The 21,421-nt window shown below is 47.3% G+C and overlaps 1 protein-coding gene across 1 annotated transcript; it reads left to right on the forward strand.

The window, feature by feature from the left end:
• Window positions 1–14,436: 14,436 nt before the first annotated feature.
• On the forward strand, window positions 14,437–20,484 carry MSL2 (MSL complex subunit 2). The gene is made up of 2 exons (XM_069973967.1): window positions 14,437–15,200; window positions 18,715–20,484. Exons 1-2 carry the CDS (start codon window positions 15,059–15,061, stop codon window positions 20,325–20,327), a joined length of 1,755 nt encoding a protein of 584 aa, XP_069830068.1. The 5' UTR covers window positions 14,437–15,058; the 3' UTR covers window positions 20,328–20,484.
• The last annotated feature ends 937 nt before the right edge of the window (window positions 20,485–21,421 follow it).

Below are 21,421 nucleotides of genomic sequence, written 5' to 3' on the forward strand. Positions count from 1 at the left end.
CTCTCACCCTGTATACAGACCCCCCCCCCCACACCAGTCCTCTCACCCTGTATACACCCCCCCCCACACACACACCAGTCCTCTCCCCTGTATACAGACCCCCCCACACCAGTCCTCTCCCCTGTATACAGACCCCACACACACCAGTCCTCTCCCCTGTATAAAGACCCCCCACACACCAGTCCTCTCCCCTGTATACAGACCCCACACACCAGTCCTCTCCCCTGTATACAGACCACACACACCAGTCCTCTCCCCCTGTATACAAGACCCTACACACCAGTCCTCTTCCCTGTATACAGCCCGCCCCCCACTCCAGTCCTCTCCCCCTGTATACAGACCCTACACACCAGTCCTCTCCCCTGTATACAGACCCCACACACCAGTCCTCTTCCCTGTATAAAGACCCCACACACACCAGTCCTCTTCCCTGTATAAAGACCCCACACACACCAGTCCTCTTCCCTGTATAAAGACCCCACACACACCAGTCCTCTCCCCCTCTATAAAGACCCCACACACACACCAGTCCTCTCCCCCTGTATACAGACCCCACACACACACCAGTCCTCTCCCCCTGTATACACCCCCCACACACACCGGTCCTCTCCCCCCTGTATACAGACCCCACACACCAGTCCTTTCCCCCTGTATACAGACCCCACACACACCAGTCCTTTCCCCCTGTATACAGACCCCACACACACCAGTCCTCTCCCCTGTATACAGACCCCACACACACCAGTCCTCTCCCCTGTATACAGACCCCACACACACCAGTCCTCTCCCCTTGTATACAGACCCCACACACCAGTCCTCTCCCCCTGTATACAGACTACACACACCAGTCCTCTCCCCTGTATACAGACCCCCACACACCAGTCCTCTCCCCTGTATACAGACCCCCACACACCAGTCCTCTCCCCCTGTATACAGACCCCACACACCAGTCCTCTCCCCTGTATACAGGCCCCACACACGCCAGTCTTCTCCCCTGTATACAGACCCCACACACCAGTCCTCTCCCCTGTATACAGACCCTACACACACCAGTCCTCTCCCCTGTATACAGACCCCACACACCAGTCCTCTCCCCTGTATACAGACCCCACACACACACCAGTCCTCTCCCCTGTATACAGACACCACACACACCAGTCCTCTCCCCCTGTATACAGACCCCACACACCAGTCCTCTCCCCTGTATACAGACCCCACACACGCCAGTCCTCTCCCCTGTATACAGACCCCACACACCACTCCTCTCCCCCTGTATACAGACCCCACACCAGTCCTCTCCCCTGTATACAGACCCCCACACACCAGTCCTCTCCTCCTGTATACAGACCACACACACCCGTCCTCTCCCCTGTATACAGACCACACACCAGTCCTCTCCCCCTGTATGCAGACCCCACACACCAGTCCTCTCCCCTGTATACAGACCACACACCAGTCCTCTCCCCCTGTATACAGACCCTACACACACCAGTCCTCTCCCCTGTATACAGACCCCACACACCAGTCCTCTCCCCCTGTATACAGACCCCACACCAGTCCTCTCCCCTGTATACAGACCCCCACACACCAGTCCTCTCCTCCTGTATACAGACCACACACACCCGTCCTCTCCCCTGTATACAGACCCCACACACCAGTCCTCTCCCCTGTATACAGACCCCACACACCAGTCCTCTCCCCTGTATACAGACCACACACCAGTCCTCTCCCCCTGTATGCAGACCCCACACACCAGTCCTCTCCCCTGTATACAGACCACACACCAGTCCTCTCCCCCTGTATGCAGATCCCACACACCAGTCCTCTCCCCCTGTATGCAGACCCCACACACCAGTCCTCTCCCCCTGTATACAGAACACACACACACACCAGTCCTCTCCCCCTGTATACAGACCCCACACACCAGTCCTCTCCCCCTGTATAAAGACCCCACACACCAGTCCTCTCCCCCTGTATACAGACCACACACACCAGTCCTCTCCCCCTGTATACAGCCCCCCCCCCCCCACACCAGTCCTGTCGTCCTGTATACAGACCCCCCCCCCCCCACACCGGTCCTCTCCCCCCTGTATACAGACCCCACACACCGGTCCTCTCCCCCCTGTATACAGACCCCACACACCAGTCCTGTCCCCCTGTATACAGACCACACACACCAGTCTTCTCCCCCTGTAGACAGACCACACACACCAGTCCTCTCCCCCTGTATACAGACCCCACACACACCAGTCCTCTCCCCTGTATACAGACCCCACACACACCAGTCCTCTCCCCTGTATACAGACCCCACACACACCAGTCCTCTCCCCTGTATACAGACCCCACACACCAGTCCTGTTCCTTGTACAGACAATGGTGTATTACACCAAAGGTTTCCTGGCCGTTACGTCTGATAATCATTTGGTGTAATAATCCACGTTATCAGCTGATTGTGGTCTTCAAACTGGTCGAGTAATCCAGATCACGATAGTGCTGCTGTCTACAATGGGCAGCTTGAACAATCTAAGGATTTTTTGGGCTGCCCCTCCCGCAGCTGCCCGCAGTTCCCCCAGTCACTGTCTGTGTAATAACACAGAAAATGTGCAGGGAACAAAGGGGAAGAAAGCACTGACCTAAAACATCGCCGCTCATTTTCACCTCTTAATCATGCTGTGTAATATGACCCGCTCAGGGAGAAGCTCAGAAGAGAGGATACGCTCAGAGGAGAGGATACATACTAGACTGTATACCCTGCAGTTAGAAAAGAGAACATTCTAGACCAGAGATGTCAAACTCAGGCCCTCCAGCAGTTGCAGAACTACAATTCCCACCATGTCTGGACAAGTAAGGCATGATGGGAAATGTAGTCTGTAACAGCCGAGGGATGAAGTCTGACACCTGTGGTCTAGACCTTTCAAAACTGCACTTGCTAGAATGTATGCCCTCTCAGAGGAGAGGATACACCTAGTGGAGATTCCCTCTCAGAGGAGAGGGTACACCTGGTGGAGATGCCCTCTCAGAGGAGAGGATACACTCCAGACATTTCAGTACTAAACATTCTAGAATGTATGCCCTCTCAGAGGAGAGGATACTCGATGGACTTTACATTACTAGGCTATGTTCACACATAAAACACAGCACTCGGTTTTGGTCGAAGAAAGAATGACCGAAATACTATGTGTGAACATAGCCCTAAACATGCTAGGATGCATACCCTGCAGTGAGAAACTCAGAGGAGAGGATACATTCTAGACACTTCAGTACTGAACATGCTAGAATGTATCCTCTCCTCTGAGTGTATCCTCTTTTCTGAGTTTCTCACTGCAGGGGATACATTTAGCATGTTCAGTACTGAAATGCCTAGAATGTATCCTCTCCTCTGACTATATCCTCTCCTTTGAGTTTCTCACTGCAGGGGATACATTCTAGCATCTTCAGTACTGAAATGGCTAGAATGTATCCTCTCCTCTGAGTATATCCTCTCCTCTGAGTTTCTCACTGTAGAGGATACATTCTAGCATTTTCACTACTGAAGATGCTAGAATGTATCCTCTACAGTGAGAAACTCAAAGGAGAGGATACATTCTAGCATTTTCACTACTGAAGATGCTAGAATGTATCCCCTACAGTGAGAAACTCAAAGGAGAGGATACATTCTAGGCTCTACCATTCAGAAACTAGCTCTCTGTGGTCACATGACCTTAAGAATATTATATAAACCTTTAGCTGGATGCTTTGTTACCAGTTAATAATGTTACTGCTGTCAGTGCGCAGCTCAGGGGAGACGCTTTTTGTTTGTTTCTGTTCATTTTTTTTAACACATTTAGGAAATAATTTAATCCCTTCAAGTGTACCTCCAAATGAATGATGCGAGTTAAGCTGTTATAGAACTGTCACATAATCCATTGCCCTTAATGTGAATGGAAATTAAGAGACAGACTAAGGGTACCATGGGTTCCAGGCTGTACCAGTAAGGACTGTATGTCTCCATTTTAATGAAATTATAAGTAAAACTCATTGGAATTGTATTGGCAATGTGCTAAGAAAGTTTTATATTGGCTAATTATGGTCCATGCTCATGTATAGGTATCACAGGCTCAGGCTATGAGATGCAGCATTGGGCTCACCTAAACCCGCACATACATAACATATATCCAAGACTACATATTCTAATATTGAATGCCGCTAAATAATAGTCATACAATCACTAAATAATACCAATATACAAGGGACACGTTATCCCTATTCATAATACCATCATAATGTCACTGATCAGAACGGAATAATAGCTCCTCACCATGACCACCACTGTAACCACCCACAGTGACAAGATAATCCCACTATTCTGTTAAAGAGGAAGTCCCACAAAATGAAAGGGAGGAAGACAGGGGGTGAGGGAAAATAATAAAGTACTTACCTGTTCCCGTGTCCAGCCTGCCACCTGTCATGATTGGCTGGAATCTGGGTACGTCATGTACTCAGCTCTTTCAGTGGCAACATCACAGCCAAGCTAAGTGATTGCCTGTTCAGCCAGTCAGTGACTGGAGCATTGTCCCGCCCCAGTCACTTATTGGCTGAGCGAGCAATCAATCAGCCGCATACGTGACATTGCAGCTGGAAGAGCTGCAGGACACCAGCGGCTGTTTGTTATTTTCCCGCACCGCCCTTTTGCCTTCTTTAATTTCGTGAGACTTCACCTTTAACAGACATATATATATATATATATATATATATATATATTACCAATAACAACACCATACAAGGGACAAATAATACCAGCACAAGTACACAGGTAGTGCCCATATTTGGTACATATGTTCTCACCTTTAGGCAGGTAGTTTCCTGTTTATGTAGCTACACCTCCCCACCCTATGGCTCTGTTCACACAACATCAATGGAATGACGGGCATCCTATGCACACAGTGTAAAAATGACTGACGTTATCTGCGCGGACGTCAAAATAACGATCATGTCAATTATTTTCTGACGTCTTTTGCAAAAAGGGGACGAGGATTGTTCACACACCTTTTTTCTTTTTTCACTGTTCTTTCTCCATTTTTTCCAATAAATTCAATGGACTGTTCAGTTAAAGACACACCCAAAGGCCAACTAGTCACCTAATCTAGAATAATGTATCAGCAGCTGTCACTGCATTGACAGGCGGTCAATCTTCAAAATAATAGACGTCATTTTAAAAATTATAAACGGACAAGTTGTGTGAACATAGTCTATTAATAACTCCCCCTTTGTGGCAACATAATAATAACAATAAGACTTTCTTATAATGATGTCAGTCAAAGGGATACTAGTTCTCCTGTGTGCTGATCACCTTGGGATCGTGGCAGAATAAGCTGAAAAAATCTTGCAGGTACCTGGTCCTCCTCTGTTGCGGGCAAAGGCCGAATTCCCAAAAATGCCATAGACTGCATTGTAAATGTATTTTGGGAGTTCTGTAACCCTCTTGCATCATAAGAGGAAGACTGCCCACCTGCAGCTTTTTCTTTTCAGTGTATCCTGAAGCAATTCAGGAGAAGTGATAGGTACACTTTAAAGCGACTCTATACCCACCATCTGACTCCCCCAAACCACTTGTACCTTCGGATAGCTGCTTTTAATCCAAGATCTGTGCTGGGGTCTGTTTGGCAGGTGATGCAGTTATTGTCCTAAAAAACAACTTTTATACTTGCAGCCCTGTGTCAAACGGCCGTGGCCCAGATTGTGTATGCATTAGGCTGGCACCACCCCTCCGTCCCTCCTCCCCACCCTCTTCATCATTAGGAATGCCACTTGAACAATTTCTCCTGTCTGAACATTACACAGGTGCCTTAACGATCCAGCCCATGTGCCATGCTCACACAGCTGAGGAATAGGAGACAATCTGCCTGGAGCATTCCTAATAATGAGGAGGGTGGGGAGGAGGGATGGAGAGGCGGTGCCAGTCTAATGCATACACAATCTAAGCCATGGACGTTGGGCACGGGGCTGCCAGTTTAAAAGTTGTTTTTTAGGACAATAACTGCATCACCTGCCGAACGGACCCCAGGAGGACAGATCTTGGATTAAAAACCAATATCCGAAGGTACAAGCGTTTTGGGGGGGGGGGGGGCAGATTGTGGGTACAGAGTCGCTTTAAAGGCCATTCTTGCTCCACTGGGAATTCTGTTAAGAAAGGAAATGCAAATTAGCTGTGTCCCTTCAAGTCACTTTAGCTAGGAGGCTTAGGATCCCATTAGAAGGGCTGCTAGATTGGCTCTTGTTTACTGAGCCTATTACATGGCTCAATAATTTTTTTTAGCAAGGGCTGCACGGACATCGTTATTGATGTCTGTGCAGCCCTTGCCCTAAACTGTTATACATTACCTCTCCACACTCCCGGTGTTCTTTTGTCAAAAGGAAAGACTGCCTATCTGCAGACAGCTGTTTTGGGGTTGTTGCCCCTCTTCAGAGCAGATCAGGGTGCTAACTGGATAGTCGGAGGCCTATCGTTATGGCTTATGTTTGTGTACACTTTTTACACTACTTGGGTGACACTTTATTACACACTTCTGTTGGAAATGCATAACCAGCATTACTATACATGCTCGATTAAATTGGTGCTGTAAATATTATTCTATTTGTACATGTAATTAGATTTTTCACTTATTTGTATTTAATGCTCTTGGTTATATATACCCTCCATGAATGTGCAAATGCTGACTAAGAAAGATGCTAATGTTGGGTTGGAACACAGGTAAATGAAATAACATTTCTTGTTTGGAGTGCAATTCATCTGGATGAAGTATCTTGACCAAGTCCACGATTGCTGCATGATGTGTTGTTTGGAGATGGCATGAACACCTGACAGATTCTTTTAAAGGGGTACTCCAGAGTTAAAAAAAAATGTTTTTTAAATCAACTGGTGTCAGAAAGTTATATAGATTTGTAAATTACTTCTATTTAAAAAATCTCATGTCTTCCAGTACTTATCAGTTGATGTATGTCCTGCAGGAAGTGGTGTATTCTTCTAGTCTGACACATTGCTCTCTGCTGCCACCTCTGTCAATGTCAGAAACTGTCCAGAGCAGCAGAGGTTTTCTATAGGGATTTGCTACTGGTCTGAACAGCTCCTGACATGGACAGAGGAGGCAGCAGAGAGTACCATGTCAGACCACTTCCTGCAGGACGTACAGCAGCTGTTATTCCTACATGGCTGTCATTCATAGTCACCCGTGCTATTGGGGCTGTGGGGGGTATATTACCGGAGCCGTGGAGGGCATGTCAGTATAAAGTATATGTATACTTACCTGTCCTGCTCCCCCGCCGAAGTTGCCAGTTCCTGGACCGCCCACTCTGCTCCGCTGTCAGCGTTTTCATAATATGTGATGACGTCCCATGTTGAGCAGCCATTTCTGGTGGGAGCAGCACAGCATCGGATGATTCTAAAACACTGACTGCAGCGCAGAGCCCAGGAATTGACAACTATGGCGGGGCAGTGGGACAGGTAAGTACACATTACTGACATGTCTCCGGTAGCATGGCCAGCCTTGAATTTTTCCTGGATAACCCCTTTAAGTACTGGAACAATATATATTTTTTTAATAGAAGTAATTTACAAATCGGTACAACTTTTTGACACCAGTTGATTTGACCCTCCCCCCCCCCCCCCCCCCGAGTACCCCTTCAAGTCATGTAATCAGTAATTGCAGTTGTTTTTTTTTACAGGCAACTGAAAGAGTAAAGACTACTTGTGTAAAATTTGTATATTGTTTTGTAATGTATGTGGTGTAAAAGAAATCAAGACTGGATCCAAAGAGGAGAAAGAATTAAAAAGTCCCTTACTGGTACGGATGAGCCCTAGTGTATGTGCTGAGGTGTGTGTTGTGTACCAGCTGTACCTTCATATTAATAGGGTGTTAAATAAATGATTACAAGATATAAATTATTAAACAATTACAATCAGCATAAGAATAGTTTACAACGGACTTGCACCTGCTTCAGGTATTCACCCTCTGTGAGATGGTTATAGTGGCGCTAGTTCTCTCCCAGCAGCTTAGGAGTTAACCCCTGCTAAATAATTCAGGTGTGAGACATCTGCAGATTTGGTAATGATAGGATTATTGTGTACAGGGTATCGGTGTTACCAAATACATTTCAGGCAGGGGGAACATGACGCAAGGAGAGGAGAAGATCAGAACTAACTGAAGGCATTTATATAAGGCAGCGGTTCCCAACAGGAATCTCGGGATCCCGGTGGGAAATGCGACACTGTCCCTTTAATATCCCCAAAAGCTGCGGCCGCACAGGGATATACACAGTGAGCAGGCGGAACATTCAATTGAGCAGAATGTAGGAGCAGGACCTGTCAGCGCCCTGCTCCGACATTCACTCCCGTAGGCCGCTGGCAATTCATGCCAGTGGCCTATGGGACTCCGGGACGTGACCTCTGCGGCAGGCGTGATGATGTGACGTCATCACGCCTGCCGGAGGTCCCGTCCCCGCGGCTCACAAGATGGAGCCCGAAGAGAAGAACAGCCACACAGCCCGGATTAGGTGAGTAGGATGTTTGTTTTTTTATGTATAGGTGGGGGCACAGCATGCAGGGGCCATTTATACTCAGGGGACAGCATGGGGGAGAGGCAGAGCAGGGAGAGGGCACAGCATGGGCATTATTACTATATGGGGGGGTACAGCATGGGCATTATTACTATATGGAGAGTACAGCATGGGCATTATTACTATATGGGGGTGCACAGCATGGGCATTATTACTATATTGGGGCACAGCATGGGCATTATTACTATTTGGGGAATACAGCAGGAGTCATTATTACTATACTAAGGGGCACAGCATGGGCATTATTACTATTTGGAGGGCAAAGCATGGGCATTATTACTATATGGGGAATACAGCAGGAGGCATTATCACTATACTGAGGGGCACAGCATGGGCATTATTACTATATTGGGGGCACAGCATGGGCATTATTACTATATGGGGAATACAGCAGGAGGCATTATTACTATACTGAGGGGCACAGCATGGGTATAATTACTATGTGGAGGGCAAAGCATGGGCATTATTACTATATTGGGAATACAGCAGGAGGCATTATTACTATACTGAGGGGCACAGCATGGGCATTATTACTATATGGAGGGCAAAGCATGGGCATTATTACTATATGGGGAATACAGCAGGAGGCATTATTACTATACTGAGGGGCACAGCATGGGCATTATTACTATATTGAGGGCAAAGCATGGGCATTATTACTATATGGGGGTATAGCAGGAGGCATTATTACTATACTGAGGGGCACAGCATGGGCATTATAACTATATTGAGGGCAAAGCATGGGCATTATTACTATATGGGGGGGTACAGCAGAAGGCATGATCACTATATTGAGGGCACAGCGTGGGCATTATTACTATATGGGGAATACAGCAGGAGGCATTATTACTATACTGCGGGGCACAGCATGGGCATTATTACTATATTGAGGGCAAAGCATGGGCATTATTACTATATGGGGGGTACAGCAGGAGGCATGATCACTATATTGAGGGCACAGCATGGGCAGTTTGGGAGCCTATAGGAGGGAGAAAGGGAAGCAAGTTGCTAGAAATGTGCAGAACCTAATATGTTTGTCTGGCAGGTTCTGAAGAGATGAAACATAGCTGCAAGAAGTCGTCACGTAGGTCTGGACCAGATGGAGAGGAAACGGAGAGTAACATCTCGGATCAAAGAAGACGTCACCTGTGAGTCCCTGAATGGTGTTTTTTATATTGTGTAGAACATTATTTGGTAGGGGTGCCCCAAGCTAAATTTCTTTTCTAAGTGATGCCCCGAGGTGGGAAAGGTTGGGAAGTACTGATATAAGAGGAAGTCTCTGTGGTTATGTACTAAAAACCTTTAAAGGGGTTATCCAGGCTTAGAAAAACATGGTTGCTTTCTTCCAGAAACAGCATGACTCTTGTCTTTAGATGGCTTTGCCCTGTTTGTGGTGGTGGTGGTGGTGGTGGGCAAAGTGAAGAAAGCTGACCACACGTGAACGCAACTCCATTGAAGCCTGAGAGAGTTACTAAAACAACAAGAACAAGAATTACACCAAAAATTGATAAATATAGATATCATCAAAAAGCACAGTCCTGGCCATCTACATAGTGCTGAGGGCACTCTGCAGGGTAGACAGATTCCCTTTAAGGTCATTATTACTTGGTGATTAACAGCCTTAGGCTATGTTCACACTACGTATATTTCAATCAGTATTGTGGTCCTCATATTGCAACCAAAACCAGGAGTGGATTGAAAACACAGAAAGGATCTGTTCACACAATGTTGAAATTGAGTGGATGGCCGTCATTTAATGGCAAATATTTGCTGGTATTTTAAAACAACGGCTGTTATATTGAAATAATGGCCGTTATTTACTGCTATATGGCGGCCATTCACTCAATTTCAACATTGTGTCAACAGAGCCTTTCTGTTTTTAATCCACTCCTGGTTTTGGTTGCAATATGAGGACAACAATAATGAATGAAATATACGTAGTGTGAACTCAGCCTCATCGAAAGAACAATGTTTTTTTTAGAACGATCAGCGTTTAGACGGAAAAATATATCATACGAAAAGTCGTTTTGCGATCGCTTATGCCTATCTTGCACATAGGTAAAATCGGTGAACGACTGTTTACACGGAACGATCTGCGAATTTTTTGCGAACGACGATTTAAGAACATGCAAGATCAAAATGAGTGATTTGTCGTTTGATCGCTCGCTGCGTTTACACGTACGATTATCGTTCGAATTCGATCGTTATCGTGCAAATTCGTACGATAATCGTTCCGTTTAAACGCAGCATTAGTCAATCTTTTTCACCTATTTTACTTGTCACTTTATCAACTTTACCATTATTGGATTTGGTCACATGTTGTTTTGTGTGTATTGTATACAGGCTTTGGCTTATTTGCTTGTTTTTTTTTTTTGTATTCTTGACTTTACATGTAACAGGGATACTATATACCATTTATCGGGTTGCCTGTTCTGGATTACATTAGACCATATACTTTTCCTGGAGTTTGGGACTTTTTAAGTGTTTTTAATTGAGACTTTTTCTACTCATATTTGTATGTGTACCTGACACAATAAAGTACTTTTATTCATGACTTCTGGTATACCAGATTTGCCATTATAGTACATCTTTTCTATATTTTGTGCTTGGTCTTTTTATGTACTGGCACTGTGCACCCAATTAGGAGTTGTGCATGTGCTATCTTTCTAGTTTAATTTACAAATCTGTATAAGTTTTTGGCACCTGTTGAAAAAAATATATAATTCTGTAGTAGCTTTTACATTTTCCATGGCCATGTCATATTTGTGCAGCACATATTACTTCATGTATGTACGATCCACTGCTGGTTTAGCAAACAGCTCTTTTACCTCCCACACAAACAAATAGAAACACGCTGTGCTATTATGATGTGACAAAAGCCGTGGTAATGGTCCTCCGCTGCTTGTCGGTGTTCAAAATAAATACTAATAATACTGTAGCTACAAATAAAGAGCATGTTATACTATGTCTGCCATTACCATCAACCTTCCATCTGTCAACAATTGTAATCACTATTTACTTCCTAATAACATGGATAGATCGCTTAACCAATTGTGAATGAAGATTTCCACGGAGGCAGCAGAAGCGTAGACCTAAGCTCCGGGTTTCCTAGGCATAATCCACTGATGGCATCGGAACATTCCCACCCCCTCTATTTTATAGAATTGTTCCTGAGACCTGAGATGCTGGACAGCTCCCTTCCCATTGTCACACTTCACTAAGATCTGAAAGAACTGTTCACACTTCCTTCACGTTTTTGTCAGGATTTTTTGATGGCTCCATACTTGGTACAAACTCTCAGCAGATGTGGTTGGTAAATCTACAGTAAGTGAATGTAAACCTGCTTGAGATAAACATATATCTATCCCATGTACTTTCTCTGAATTCATCATGTTTCCTTAAAAGATTCTTTCCACCCTGTCCACAGTGTGAGTTGGATTGTATCTCTAAAGGCGGCCATACACCTTTAATAGCTGCCAGCCAAACAATGGATGGACCGACAGTTTTCTCTACCATCCTCCCTATCCATGGCCAAACATTTATAAGTTACACCACAGCCAGACTGTTCGCGGGACGGGGGTACAGGGCGCCGCGATCCGGGACCCGGCGCTGGAACCGGGGAGATAATTGACCTCCTGCATCCATAACAACCCCCTCCCAGGCCATATCTGAAAAATACGGCCAAACCGAAGTACCCCTTTAAACACTGATCCCGGGAGTGAATGAAGTGGCCGTATCTAATGATCGGTGAGGGTCTCAACACTGCTTGACATGTCAAAGTTTTTTTTACAATGACAGTAAAGACTGGAGATATTAGCAGATTTTACAGGGGTAAAATCCAAACAATAAAAAATAACCGTGTTCACATGTTCAAATAAGCGTCACTGATGCTCCACCACAGATTTCGTTGCTTTTGATGGTTAGAAGTGTTGTACGAAGGGCAAGGATCTGATAACTGATAGCAGATTTGTGGCTTGTTCGCTGTACCTTTTGCAGGCCATTCCCATGCACATCCCATCTTCCTCATGTCCTGGTAGCTAGTGAAGCGTTAGTTTATCTGGTTCACAGGGCATCCTGGGATCCATCAGGAAGTCTGAACTTTAGGTCCACATTGCTCAGGCCATGTCCACACCCCTATTTGCCCAAACTCTAGAGACCACCCATATACCAACATCTGGTTTCATTGGTTATCCATTCAAAAGAGTTCAACATACTACCTTCTCCAATATACATATGACACCCCTGTCCTTAATGCATATGTTCTCTGTAGTGTCCTTCTTCTACTATTTGCTCTTACCGACCCCTTTTTATGTTTTTGGCGACTTTGCGACATTTCGGTGCTTCCCAGGTAGATCAGAGTTCTCATCCTTCTTGTATTATAATTTTCCTTTTGTTTTCTTAGTATATACTTGAGCTTTTCATATATATATATATCTCCAAGTAGATCCTCTCCATGTGAATGCACCCTTTCAGGGAATCTTTCAGCACCTAAGCCCTACCTGAAGTGCTGGCAGTGCGCTGTAGTGACAGTCCCCTAGTGAGCATGGCGCGTTTTGGTCATTTGTCCGTGGATTGGCCAGGTCTCCTACTGTAATGGAGAATCAAAGAATGGCTGATAATATAATTGAATTGCTGGTCTAATGGCTTGTTCATATGGGCATAAACCTCTCCCACTGAAGTCAAAGGGAAATGTAAAAAAAAACTGCCAGGTTTTTATGGTGCTGAAAAAAAAAGCCACATTTCACAGAAGTTGGTGGGAGCTTTAAAGTAAGCTCATCAAAGCACCGAAAACTGCACAGCTCAGAGATTTTGAAGTGATTTTTTGCCAGTGTGTCACCCATAACAACCAAAGAAAATGTGTCCAGGCCGGGGGTCAGCACCGCAATGACGCTGATCCTGACTCAGCACTCGATTACAATTAACTCCAGCAGCCCATTGTAATCAAGCACTGATCTCATGGATCAATGTAGTACATAAATACTGCATTGATCTCTATGAGAGATCAGTGCTGTGATTATAGGAGTCCTGTAGTAAAAACAAATACAAGTTTAAATCACCCCCCTTTTCCAATTTTATAAATAAAAATAAGCATATTTGATATCACTGCGTGCGGAATCGTTGAAATATTACATTATCACATTCCTGATCTTGAAAGGTAAGCGGCATAAGTGCAAAAAAAATGCAAAATGCAAAATGACACGTCACATGGCCCCATAAACCAATAGATAACAGCGTTATAAGGCTGGCAATAAAGCAATTTTAAGAACATTTAGTTTATTTAGGTTTTAATTTTTTTAAAAGCCGTCAAATAAAAGAAGATATATGAGTTGCCTATCGCATTGATGGAACGCACTAGAGGAACATAAACGACCAGTTTTACCATAAGGTGAACGACGGCGGAAACATGGAATCTGTTTTCCAGTTTCACAGCGCAAATAATTTTTCCCCGGTTTCGCAGCATATTTTATGGAAAAATAATGTGCAAAAACAAAAATTGTCAATTTTATGAGCTGCTGAGGTAAAATGAAAGCTGCACTCTGATTGGTTGCTATGGGCAACAAAGACCGTTTTGTTGCCCTCATACTATTTGCTGCAGAGTCTATTGTCGGGAATGTGTCCGCGCTTTCCGTCAGCAGCCTGTGTATCAGTAAGGAGGATTGCCTCATCCCCCCCCCCCCCCGGCTGCTAGTATATACCGTGTACACTAATTACCATATATAACCTAGCCATCTCCCTGCATTACAATAACAACTTGCATCAGGCAACAGCCGCTGCGCGCATGCGCACTCCAACTCGTCCGCCCACACTACGCCATAGGCTCCTTGTACTGCGCATGCGCGTCTCCATTGCGCACTCCTCCACTGCCCACAGCAGCGGCCACGCCCTTTTTTTTTTTTTTTCCTTTCCCTTTCCTCGTTTCCCGCCGGTGACGAGCTGCGAGAGCGCGCGCGGGGTCACCTGATCGCCTTTCCCGCCACTGAGAGCGCGGCTGGACCGGAGACTGAGCGAAGCTAAGCGCGTTCGCGACGTCATCAGCGACCCCTCCCCCTCCTCCTCAACAGATACAATAATACCGGCAGTGCCCGGACGCCGCCTCCCTCAGCATCCCCGGCACACAGCGCCATCACCTGGAGGCCCGCGGGAGGCCGCCGCTCGTCTTTGTAGTCCGGTGAGGCCTCGGGCCGCTTCCTGTCATCGGCACGGGCACGGGGAGGCCTGTAAGGAGGAGGAGGATTACCGCTCCGGAGGCCTGACTGCGGCCTAGCTCTGAGGGGGGATCCCCGCCGCCATGATGAGGAGCCCGGCCGCTGCCCTGCACTAGTCCCCCGGCCTGAGGAGCGACATCTGCCGGGCGGGGGGATCGGGGCGCCCCCCAGAGACAATGACCCGGGGGTGAGGGCGGGGGGCCCCCCCATACACCGAGCATTCTCTCTACGCTGGAGCCGCCGCCCGCAACACGGCTGCAATGAACCCGGTGACTGCCACCTCTCTGTACATCTCAGCGAGCCGACTGGTGCTGAGCTACGAGCCCGGGGACCGGCAGGCCGCCGCCGAGATCTGCAGGATGCTGCCCTTCTACCGGCAGGCCCTGGCCTGCTGCGCCTGTGGTGAGCACCGGGGAGGGAGGAGGAGAACTGGGAAAGGGGGACGACCGGGGGAGGAGGAGAACCGGGGGTGGACGGGACTGCAGCCGGGGGAGGAGGGGGATCGGAGGAGGACCGGGGGTACTGGGGGGGGAAGTTTTGCTCACATGTCACCTTGCTGCCCCTATAGCTGGACTACAACTCCCAGCATGCCCTGACAGCCCCCTCCCCCGCATCACCTACAGCCAGACTACAACTCCCAGCATGCCCTGACAGCCCCCTCCCCCGCATCACCTACAGCCAGACTACAACTCCCAGCATGCCCTGACAGCCCCCTCCCCTGCATCACCTACAGCCAGACTACAACTCCCAGCATGCCCTGACAGCCCCCTCCCCCGCATCACCTACAGCCAGACTACAACTCCCAGCATGCCCTGACAGCCCCCCTCCCCCGCATCACCTACAGCCAGACTACAACTCCCAGCATGCCCTGACAGCCCCCTCCCCTGCATCACCTACAGCCAGACTACAACTCCCAGCATGCCCTGACAGCCCCCTCCCCTGCATCACCTACAGCCAGACTACAACTCCCAGCATGCCCTGACAGCCCCCCTCCCCCGCATCACCTACAGCCAGACTACAACTCCCAGCATGCCCTGACAGCCCCCTCCCCCGCATCACCTACCGCCAGACTACAACTCCCAGCATGCCCTGACAGCCCCCTCCCCTGCATCACCTACAGCCAGACTACAACTCCCAGCATGCCCTGACAGCCCCCTCCCCCGCATTACCTTCAGCCAGACTACAACTCCCAGCATGCCCTGACAGCCCCCCTCCCCTGCATCACCTACAGCCAGACTACAACTCCCAGCATGCCCTGACAGCCCTCCTCCCCCGCATCACCTACAGCCAGACTACAACTCCCAGCATGCCCTGACAGCCCCCTCCCCTGCATCACCTACAGCCAGACTACAACTCCCAGCATGCCCTGACAGCCCCCTCCCCCGCATTACCTTCAGCCAGACTACAACTCCCAGCATGCCCTGACAGCCCCCCTCCCCTGCATCACCTACAGCCAGACTACAACTCCCAGCATGTTCTGTGAGATGAGAGAAGCTATATCAGCGTGGCCGCACAGTTCTGGCAGCCATACATACATAAGGTGGATTGTCTTCATCTTGGGAGTTGTAGTTAGGCAGGGTGTGCTGGGGGTTGTAGCTTCACACCAGCTGATCTGTAAGGCCATTATGGGAGTTGTATGTCTCTGGCTGTCCGAGCATGCTGGGGGTTGTAGTGTCAGAGCATAACACTGCAGTGTTGCCTGTGAACCTTGGCAGGGTGTGATGGGCCGTGTAGCTGCGTTGTTGAGAAGCGATGAGAGTTGTAGTTGTCGGCTTTGTCCATAATTGATCAGTAAAGATAACAGACCTGCAGCCATTTTTTTTTTTCTAAGAGTTGAGTGACAGCATGATGGGAGACGATGGTATAGACCAGTGCCCCCCCCCCCCAATCAAGACAGCGGCTGTCAGTGCTGCCACAGTGGTGTGTGCACAGAACATTGGGGTGCTGTTTGGGGGTGATCAGTTACCTGTTAATATTTTGTGATCACTTACTGGCTGAAGCCCCCCATACCATAGTCAGCAGGCCCACTGAGCGCACTTTCAGTTTCACTTTGAGCATTTGTTCCCTGCAATGTTATGCAGGATGGTGCTGCTGTGCAGGCGACTTTCATTGGTCAGGGATGGGGTAGTATCAGTATGGACACTGGTGGTTGGGGTATATTTCCAGGTCAGACAGTTATGATAGATAGATATATATATATAATCATCCTCACCTCTGCAGCCATGGTGCAGCCCTCTCTAGTCACTGTTATAGATTGCTGCAGATGGTGACAGAACGTCCCAGCATCTGCTCTCCTGTATAGTGAATAACCTCATCCTGTTGGGGGTCTGTGTCTGAGAACAGTCTGGGGGTCTCATTGTTTGCTGGTTGATGGTAATAAAGCGGTCCATTCACAGACTCTCCAGGAATCCTAATCTACAGGGATGGGGAGGAGCGCAGCTCTGGACTGTCAGCTATTGTATAGAAGGGGGTCAGATTAATGCGGGTCCCTTCCTTATAGAGAATAGTATAAAACCTTCTACCTATGAACACTAAGACTTCTTAGTCAGTGATATGGTCCTGGTAGATGCTTTATCAGGTTGCAGATAATTTAAAGGGATGGTGGTTTTAATGATGGCTAAATCCATTTACAAGGAGAGAGAGCAGAGCTGGGCCCGTCCCCTAGGCAGTAAGCTTTGTATGTGCTGTGCTGGTGCCCAGGTCACTATAACTTGCATACATCCAGACTGTCTCCTCCCTTCCTGATTTCCTGGCCGCCCCTGTCATGTGATTGGTGTGTTACCGTGCCGCCTCTGTGTTGACATGTGAATGAGTGGATTGTGGAGGGGGGAGTGTTATATCGTATACTGCTACCGTGCTGACAGCCGTGCTGTAATGTCATCCATTGAGCTTTATAGAGGTTTACTAGGATAGGGAGATGCAAGAAAAGCCATTCCCAGAAGACCAGGTTAAAAGATGTATATTTGCACGCCTTCCCTTATACTTGGTAGTAAAGTTAGTGGTGTGAAAGAAGTAGATCTGTGTATACATAGCACCGGTGTCCAACCTATTGCTCTCCAGCTGTTGCAGGCCTTGTCAGTGTATGGAATATATACATGGTAACATAATTCCATTATTGTGCTCTTAAAGCAGCAGTCTTATGTGTATCCTCATTTTAGCACAATGGCAGAGGCTACTGGATATCTGCGTGCATTGGAGGATATGCAACCCATAGAGATTATTGGAGGTGATGGACTCCCCCCCCCCCCCCCCCCCCCCCCCCCCCCCCCCCCCATATGTCCTGTACGGCGGTGAGGGAGTGGTTGTTTATGATGAGCGGATTGGTGAGAGCTGCTGATTCAGACACAACAATGTCTGTGCACTAAGCCAGCAGATACCCTGCCGCTAGCATCAGGATTTAGCGCACCTATGTGACCGGAATGTGCCTAATATATCATACTGTACAGCGGCCCATTAGACTCGGAACCATTAAGGGATTCAGCAAGGGTAGACACATGAGCGTCTCCTTATGTCTACACAGAGTTAGCAGTAGATTAAAGCCTTGTGCATGTGACTGTATTGTGCATCTGTATCCTGACATGTCTGGTATTTATATACTTTATTAGTACGAAGCGTTACTATAAGTTTTGAGAAGACTTTTAACATGTTAAAATTTTTGATCTCCAATCCAACAGAAGTGCCTGATCACTTCTCTCTTCAGCTCGCTGCCGTCTGTCTCTTTATAGGAGACGAGTTGTATAGGAAGTCTATGGAACCGATTTCCTGCAATGAACCAGATAGGGAAGTGCTTAGCCAGGTTCTTCTCCTGGCTTGTTCTAGCAATCAGTAAAGCGTATGTTTCAAACAGTAGTGCCACTTTAAGTCTGTAACAATGACCATAGACATTAACGTTTCTATGTTTTTTTTTTTTCTTCAGGAGATTTACTTGAAGACCCTATATCTCCAGTCAACTCCACTTGTCAACATTATGTGTGCAAGCAATGCAAAGGAAAGAAGATGATGATGAAGCCTTCCTGCAGCTGGTGTAAGGACTATGACCAGTTTGAGGAGAATAAGCAACTGGGCATCTTGGTGAGCTGCTACAAGAAGCTGTGTGAGTACATCACCCACACGCCGCTGGCACAGGACCTATTGAACACCGTCGAGTGCCCGGCTGACATCTTGGCATTTCTACCTGAGGAATCTGTGGAAGAAACCACACCGGAGGAATGTGTGAAAACCTCAGAGCCCCCGTCACCCCTGTGCCCTTCACATTCCCCTATACCTTCTAATTCAGAACTGGCTGCTGAACCTGAGGCCAACATCTGTCCCATCCCCCAGGATGCCCCGGATCTTAATAGTGAATGCACAGTTGCTAATGGTTTGCCTAACTGCAATGGGCTATCATCTGAAGCTGAACTCGCTGTAAATATCCCTTCTCCCGGGAGCTCGGACCCCATTGACCTCTGTTGCACAGCTGTCGATATTAAAACAGAAGATTTGTCGGAGAGCTTAGAGGCGGTCTGTGACCCTGTTTCCACTAGTGAATTATGTGCAGCGGGACTTGATATATGTGGCTATAATGATGACCTGAAAAGCAGTGATCCTCTCCTCCTCAGCGTAGAGGAAGTTCTCCAGAGTCTGGAGACTGTTTCCAGTTCAGAAGTGACTGACTGCGACCTGCAGCATACTCTGGATACATCCGTGTCCAATGGAGCTTTTTTGGATATTTGCCCGCAGCCCCTTACACATACTGTTCTGTTGTCTGACAGCCATGCGCCCCCTCTTGGTGTCTCTTGTACAACTGCAACCCTAAAAATGGTGAAAACAAACCGCAAGCGGTCACGTTCAGAGAGCGACAGTGAAAAAGTTCTGCCGCTTCCTATCTCCAGCATTATCCTCGGGCCGGCGATAGGATCCCAGACTCCTTTTCTACTCACTCGGGAAAATAGAAACTTCTTGCAGCCCATTGTTACTGTCCCCAATGGGGGTAGCTCGTCCAAAATCAGCAAGACTATTCTCTTATCCAATAAAACCTTGAAGAAGAACCCGGAGCACATTCATAAGAAAACGCATCCAAAATCCAAACCACCATTGCTGAAAACAAAGGACAAGATGAAGGAGAAACTCCCCAGCAATAACGTGGTTCCAGGGAGCCCGACAAAAACTGTGTATAAGAAGCCGCCAGAGAAGAAAGGCTGCAAGTGTGGACGTGCTACTCAGAATCCAAGTGTTCTTACCTGCCGAGGCCAGCGCTGTCCGTGCTATTCTAATCGCAAAGCTTGTCTTGACTGTATTTGCCGTGGCTGCCAAAACTCTTACATGGCAAATGGAGAGAAAAAGTTGGAGGCCTTTGCTGTGCCTGAGAAGGCTTTAGAACAGACCCGGCTTACTTTGGGCATTAACGTGACTAGCATTGCTGTCCGCAATGCCAGCACAAGCGCCAGTGTCATAAACGTTGCGGGTTCTCCCGTAGCCACCTTTTTAGCTGCCAGTCCCCACGATGACAAAAGCCTAGACGAAGCGATAGACTTGAGATTTGACTGTTAGTTGAGCCCGGCCGTTCCCTGGCTGTTTGAGGGCAGGAGAATGGTTGCAGTTTTATGGCAGCTATGGTTCTGTTTGGTTACCTTGCCAGAGCTTCTGCATATAGATCACTTGTATCAAGTGTGTTTATTGCTAAGTTATGTGTTCATGTTTGTGGGTTTGGGACGGGGGTGGGAGGGAGGAGATGGAAGGGGGGCAAGAAACTGTAACCCTAAAATCTGTCAATTTTTCTATTCAGTATGAGGGTTTGACAAGAAGACTTTGATATTTTTTTTTTTTTTGTCTGATGCACCTGATTTATAGAAAATGATCTTTGGCAAGAAAGAGCAACCATGCAACAACCTCTCGTATCCTGTCATACATTGTTTTCACCACCGCTATGAGGATGGCTTTCTATTCTGCTTGGTTATGTCATTTCCAAAGCCAAGATTAAATTCCACAGTAGTTTTGATGGCAATGATCCATGTGATGCACATTAGGGTTTATTGACACTTTGCAATATGTCCCCACCCTCCCTTGTAAGTCTAATGATAAATCACATCTTTGTCTAGCATACATGCTGCATTCCAAAGAAGTAACTTACCCCCTAAGTTAATGTCCTATTCTTACGCTTCTGTCTTCTCTTCCTTTAATACCAACCTAGATAAGTTCACAAAAAAGCAGTGTTTTATGTCTGGTACCTCCTATTGTAAACCGATGCTTCACATAGCTGGGTTCTGTCTACACAGTATAGTTAATGGCCTTGTCTGCCAAGAATAGCAGCAGCCTAAGTGTGGATGGAGGGCTCGGGATGTCATCTCGTGTTCTTCAAATGTATCATGGTACTATCTGCATCTGACGAATGGCTTAGGGTATGTTCACACTGAGTAAATGTGGCAGAATTCGTGGAATCCCGCCTTTCTATGAGAGGGCTTGCGTGCCTCTGCTCCAGCCACTCTCTGCTCAAAGAATTGGCATGTCAATTCTTTGCCTGGGGAGTGGAGGTGCACGAGCCCTCTCATAGAAATGCGGAATTCCATTAATTCTGCCACATTTACTCAGTGTGAAGATACACTTAGTGGAGGAGAGAACAGGGTTGCAGTAGTCACATGTCACTT

This window comes from Dendropsophus ebraccatus, chromosome 6 (genome assembly GCF_027789765.1).
Source record: "Dendropsophus ebraccatus isolate aDenEbr1 chromosome 6, aDenEbr1.pat, whole genome shotgun sequence".
NCBI classification, from domain to species: domain Eukaryota; kingdom Metazoa; phylum Chordata; class Amphibia; order Anura; family Hylidae; genus Dendropsophus; species Dendropsophus ebraccatus.

Excerpts from the sequence above, each read along its gene's own strand:
- MSL2 (XM_069973967.1), top strand. The coding sequence starts at position 15,059 with ATGAACCCGGTGACTGCCACCTCTCTGTACATCTCAGCGAGCCGACTG. Across the intron at positions 15,201-18,714 it reads CCTGGCCTGCTGCGCCTGTG|GAGATTTACTTGAAGACCCT; the intron begins GTGAGCACCGGG and ends TTTTTTCTTCAG.